This window comes from Aegilops tauschii, chromosome 2 (genome assembly GCF_002575655.3).
Source record: "Aegilops tauschii subsp. strangulata cultivar AL8/78 chromosome 2, Aet v6.0, whole genome shotgun sequence".
NCBI lineage: Eukaryota > Viridiplantae > Streptophyta > Magnoliopsida > Poales > Poaceae > Aegilops > Aegilops tauschii.
In genome coordinates this window covers 625,132,697-625,138,452 of record NC_053036.3, presented here as the reverse complement: position 1 = coordinate 625,138,452, position 5,756 = coordinate 625,132,697, and the positions used below count along the sequence as shown (strand labels likewise).

At 46.4% G+C, this 5,756-nt stretch overlaps 1 protein-coding gene across 1 annotated transcript; it reads right to left on the bottom strand.

Annotated features, from left to right (window-relative positions):
- Positions 1 to 1,637: 1,637 nt before the first annotated feature.
- On the bottom strand, positions 1,638 to 5,078 carry LOC109770898 (peptidyl-tRNA hydrolase, mitochondrial). The gene is made up of 9 exons (XM_020329615.4): positions 4,857 to 5,078; positions 4,209 to 4,420; positions 4,040 to 4,124; positions 3,877 to 3,944; positions 3,656 to 3,706; positions 3,507 to 3,580; positions 2,793 to 2,851; positions 2,638 to 2,714; positions 1,638 to 2,008 (listed from the first exon to the last, which is right to left on the bottom strand). Exons 2-9 carry the CDS (start codon positions 4,374 to 4,376, stop codon positions 1,877 to 1,879), a joined length of 714 nt encoding a protein of 237 aa, XP_020185204.1. The 5' UTR covers positions 4,377 to 4,420; positions 4,857 to 5,078; the 3' UTR covers positions 1,638 to 1,876.
- Between the last annotated feature and the right edge of the window lie 678 nt (positions 5,079 to 5,756).

Genomic DNA, 5,756 nt, shown 5'->3' with positions numbered 1-5,756 from the left:
AAATATGATTCGGGGTTTCCGAGGAATCCTCCTCCTCTGTGGATCACCGACCGTTGCGTCACGACGGCAGTGCTTCCATCGAGCTGCCACCCATGCATCAGTGCTTACGTAGAACAGCATGGCCCGGCATTTGTGCCATGCATCTCAAAACGGCGGGTGCCCTACCAGCTATCAGCAGCAATGGCGATGGCTCTTTCTGCCTTTCGGAGCTTAATGCTTTTAGGAGGCTATAAGCTGCATGATTGATCATTGATCCATCGATCTCCCCCCACCCCCCACAATCCGTGGATCTATGCATGCACGCATGCACGCAGCTATGGGCTATAGCAAACCCCGGTCAAGATCGCTGAATAATTGCGGCGTACTTAGGAGCAAGCACCGTGGGAGTGCTCGGAAAGGCCTCTTCACTCGTTACCGGGCGAGCGTGTGGATCCCCGGGAGAGAGAGATGGAGATCGGTGGAGCCGTAATGGCCCGTCCAAAACCGGCACTGTTCCCTGGTAGCCTCGCTGTAAGACTGACTGTAACTCTGCTGGCGCACGCCCGGCCGGCGGGGCGACTGGTCTTTTCCGAGGGCGGGAGGGAGGGAGGAAGGGGCCAAGGGGGAAAACGAGGAGGAACCTCGCTGTTGGTGAGTCCGTGATGACACGGACCGGACCGGCGCGTCCGGTGCATGCAGGGATGCACGCGAGGGATGAGAGCTGACCCGACGGAGAAGCGCGTGGTGTGACACTGTGGCTGCACGGGGTAACTGCACTGCATCTGCATGCATGGTGTGTGTGCTGATGGTGTTACAGACGCCTTCTTCCCCGGCCGCGCTGCACCCAGAGCCAGTGGGGGTGGGGCTGGGTCGGGTCGGGATCAGTAAAAGCAGAGGGTTAGCGTAGCACTAACCCCGGTGATGAGGCGGCCAGCCCTGGGGTCGGATCGCCGCTGCCGAGCACGCATGGGTGGCTTTGGATTCCGGGAGGACGCACTGGTGCATGGTTTGGGCCGGGCGGTGGCAGCGCGCGCCGTGTGGGTTGGCCCGACCCGACCCCGACGGACGGACGGAGCATTGGTGTGGGCAGGGCAGCCGGGGTCCGTGTGGCAGACGCGGCTGGAGGGAGATCACTGGGATCGTGCGCGGAGCAGTGGCAGCAGCGAGCTAGGGACACCGGCAGCGGTACCCCACGGCACAGGCACACACTGGCAGTGGTGTGCCTGCCGTGATCTTTTCCATCCATCGATCGTCTGCCCCTTGCGAGTGCCGGGTGGTCATCATGGTAGTATTGGTCTGTGACTCACTGGAGATGAGACGTGTTGGTGTGGGCGAGGTGACACTGCCATGCCCACACCACAGGCACTGCTGCTGCTGCTGCTCCAGTCCAGTCCAGTCCAGTGTGCTTCCCTCCTTGTTGAAAACTTTGAATGGAATTGCTCCCATACTCACACGTACAGCAAAGGGAAAACACATCTGCCCATCCTTCTCAGCTGGAGACTTCTTTGGGCTGGGATTCTTTATAAGATCATAGGATTTGAATTTTGAATGGCACTAAGCCGACATATTGCTGGTCTGCCTTTTTCATGCCATTTCTAGGGTCTGCGTTTTGAATGGCACCTGCGAGTGATCTGCGTTTCCTACGTGGAGAGATCAGATTGTAGTAAAAGGGGGCCGACACTTCTGCCAAGTTTTATTTGCGACAGGAGATAGGGACGAAGGTCCCCGGCCCGTACAACGTCCAGATCCACATTGTTCATGCCTAAGTCTTGCCACACAAGCACATTTGGAATGGGGCCTGTCAAGAACTCTAGGAGAAAACAGGCACATCAGAGCTTACAGCAAATCATACATACAGTATTTCTCCAGGCCCAAGCGGTTTGTAGCCATCTTTCAATTACAGCTGCTGGTCATGTGAGACCAGATGCTTGTACTTCTGATCCACGTTTGACGCTCTCGCCGCCTCCGTCAGACCCTTGGTCACCACCATCTTCAGAATGTCGCAACCCTCTTTTATGGCCGAATCAATCTAGGTTCAAAACAGGAAGACACAAAACACAATAAGCCTCCGGTTGATGTATGCGGCACTCAATATATAAGCTTATTTCAGTATGTTTCTTTCGGCCAAGTGTGGAACGCCCAACACGCCTCCAGTCAGTCAGTCAGACTATGTTCAGTTTGAAGCACAATATCTATGTCTATGTGCATCTAGTTCGATCATATGAAGATGATATGGTTAAATTCACTTGTCTCAGAATACACTGATCACACAATTTAAGTTTTGGAAACCATCTGAATGTCGAGGATTCCTCTGATTGCTGACTCTGGAGTACTAAAAATGGTGGCAACAGACGAATGCAGTCATAAAATGGGCTACTCGATTAAAACTGCCGGTATAAGTAAGGTGTTTGCCACTTGCAAGAAACTTTGCAAAAACTCACCAAGGTTTAACTGAATCATATTAAATCAAGAGCTTGCTTATACAATATTGTTTGGTCATACCTGTCCTAGCAGATTAATGGACATGACCATGGAACCACAGAACAAATGAAGGAGTTTTAAATTAGTTTATTAAGAGTTAATAACAAATAAGACACGATAATAAAAAGAAGCATTGCATTAAACTGGAACTACATGGTAAAAGCAATAAAGATTTACCCGTTCCCGACCAGTCTTATTGAACTTCTGAAGCACAAAAGCTTTGGGATCCATCTGACCAGGAGGTCGTCCAATTCCTACATATGCCAAACTATGAATTTTTTTTTGTCCAGAAAAGGAAAATAAAATCTGAATCCTGCTGTTGTCAAACCTACCGATCCTTAATCGACCAAATTCCCGGTTCTTGCGAAAATGATAGATCACACTCTTCAACCTGATAAACTAACAAGGTAAATGTTTCCTGTCAAGATAAAAAAAAGCCCTCATCTGACAGAACACACACAGATTTCAGAGTGCCAATGGTCTGCATCCATACGCAAATACCAAATTTAATGATGGAGAATTCTATGACACTAATTAAAGAGTGCTCATGTTTGGAAGATGATTTTCAGTAGCTGACTAAATGTCAAAGTCTGTTAAATGGCAAGTAGAAACAAGTGCACTAAAAGGATCATGGTGGCATGATGAAATGAAAAGAAGAAACGTGTGCATTCAGGAATACAACAACTAACATGAAGTATAATTACTAAGATGGTACACCTGCTTTATCAATGAAATGAACAAGCTTTCCCACTTGTAAAAAAATCTACAGAACAGAAGAGAAGTTCTGGCAATCTCTGTTTCTCAAAGATAATTTGCATAATGATTACCAGTTCACTGAAACAGTGTATCTTCTAAGGGAATACCAACAAACTAGATTAGAGGTCCAAGACAACGATCTGAAATTTTAAACTGATAAATTACAGATATATGCTTTTCATTATTTCTGTATTTAAACACAACGCATGAACACATGGTTTTCCCTTTGGAATCTTCTGACACAGGAATAAAACTCTTTCAGAGAGCACATAAAGTTAAGGTTTACCAACCCATTGTGACGTCCATATCCTCCTTTAGGTTGTAAACGGAGAACTCCACACGGCAGGTCCGTGTCATCATATGCCTAAGACTCAAAAAACAGAGAAATCAGATCACCACATAAGGTGGCGCCGATGAAGATTAGAAAACAAGCGCTTACCACTATGACACGGTGAAGTGGCAGTTTATAATAGGCAGCAAGTGCACCAGCCTGTAATAAGAAAAGGAAAAACAGAGGGGTGTCAGCGTCACAAGCATTTAACATGCTGTCATGGTTCACGGTCAAGCCAGTCAAAATGAACTGCATCGCATGAAAAATGTATAGGAAGGAAAATATGTATAGTATTAAATTTGAAGAAGTCTTCCAAAACTGTTGCTTACAGATTCACCACTCAGATTTATGTATGTTTGAGGCTTGGCAAGCAAAACAGGGACACCATCTACCACCACTGCGGAAGGCCGGAACTTTAATTCAATTCAACTCTTTGTACTTTGAAAACAGAATATGCATTACTTTCTGAGGGATATACAGATGGAGCCAAACCTTCACCAAATAGTGCTTTGAAATGATGCGTTGTCAGGGATATGCCCTGAGACTCTGCAAATGCATCTATCATATCAAACCCAACCTGCAAGGCGAAACAACACAAAAGAGCTCTGAGAATAAAGCCGAGCCACTGAATTCCAAACAAAAGATGAGAAGTAGAACTTACATTGTGTCTGGTGGATTGGTACTTCTCACCGGGGTTACCGAGGCCAATAAAAAGCCATGGTTGTATTACCGAGCTCGATGAAGATGGAGGTAGTGAGGATGTCCGGCAGGTGGAGATGTAAAGCTTTGAAAGGAAGGGAGCAAATCCCATCCGAAGCTTTGCCCGCATGATTTACTTGATCATAGGAGTCCAAACTGCCATAAGTGCAAAACCTGATGGAAAATAATCCGTGAGGTAAACCAATTCTGTGAGTGACCACTGGCAATGCTGCAGCAAAACAAGAGGCCAAAACACACAGATATTCATATTGGACCCAAGCCAATATCTAGTGAGTAGTGACGCACATTGGCCACAGCAGAACACAGAAGTATCCAAGGCAGAAAGAGCTCGAACAATCATGGAAGAAAGCACTTTTACAATCGCAGCATCTAGCTTAAGCATTTCATCATACAGCTGCTAGACAATAACATGTGCCGGCCTCATCCCAATGCCTGAGCTGCAAAACTATCCTGAACTCTAGATCATGATTCAATCATACCATCGGCTCTAATTAGACTCCGTGCTCGAAATGCTAAAAAGCTCCCAAAATGACAGCTCCCCGGCCACATTCGGAGATTCAAGTGCGGGTGAGGACCAGAGAATGCTTACAAGTCGGCTGCAGAGGGCACGATCCCCACGGCACCGGTGAAGACCGTCGCGGAGCAGGGGGCACGGCCGGTGCACCTGGTCTTGATCCGCTTGTTCCCGTCAGCGCGTTGTGGAGTGGCCGCCGGCTCCAGCGCCGTCGCGTCGCTTTTTTTCTTTCCCGAGAGGTTCGCCGTCGCGCGCCGCTGTGTGCGCAAGAGAATTTGGTCGCTCACCGGTGTGCTTGGGCCTCCAGAGAGAGTGGTAAGCTAAAACCCATTGTGTATGGGCCTAAAATATAGGCCCCGATTTGAACGCGGACAGAAACTCAAAAAGCTACAACTAGTGAATATCATTTATGTCAAAAAAACATTTATGTCAAAAAAAGTTTAAAAAAATACATGTACGAAAAAACTGGCATGAAAATTTCACACATGTTGTTTGGATGTCATATAGGAGAGACACACAATGGTAGACACGGCGATGAAAGAATATAAAGTGAGACCGTGTGAATATGAAATTCATTGGAATCAAGGATAGCCATTTGTTTATTCCAAAAAGTGTCAAATTGAAAATATCTATATTCTGCAAAAAATATATCTATATAAATACCATCCTTGAAAAATCCTAAGCTTTTACAACACTAGATAATACCACTTAGATTGCTGCAAGAATTTATAGCAATAAATTTGTCGAGGACAAAATTAGAAGCCTCGTGATCTTCTGGTTTCAGTGGCAGGATTTTTTATAACAAAAATAAAGATTGACAATGATGGGGTGCCCCCATGATCTTCTAGCTTTGGCAGAATAATTTGTTGCTAAAACATAAAAAATAAAAAAATTATGATGATGTGGTGCCTTTACATGTGCTGAAAAATGGGATCATATGTAGTATGTCACCGTACATGCCACCGTCTGCAAATG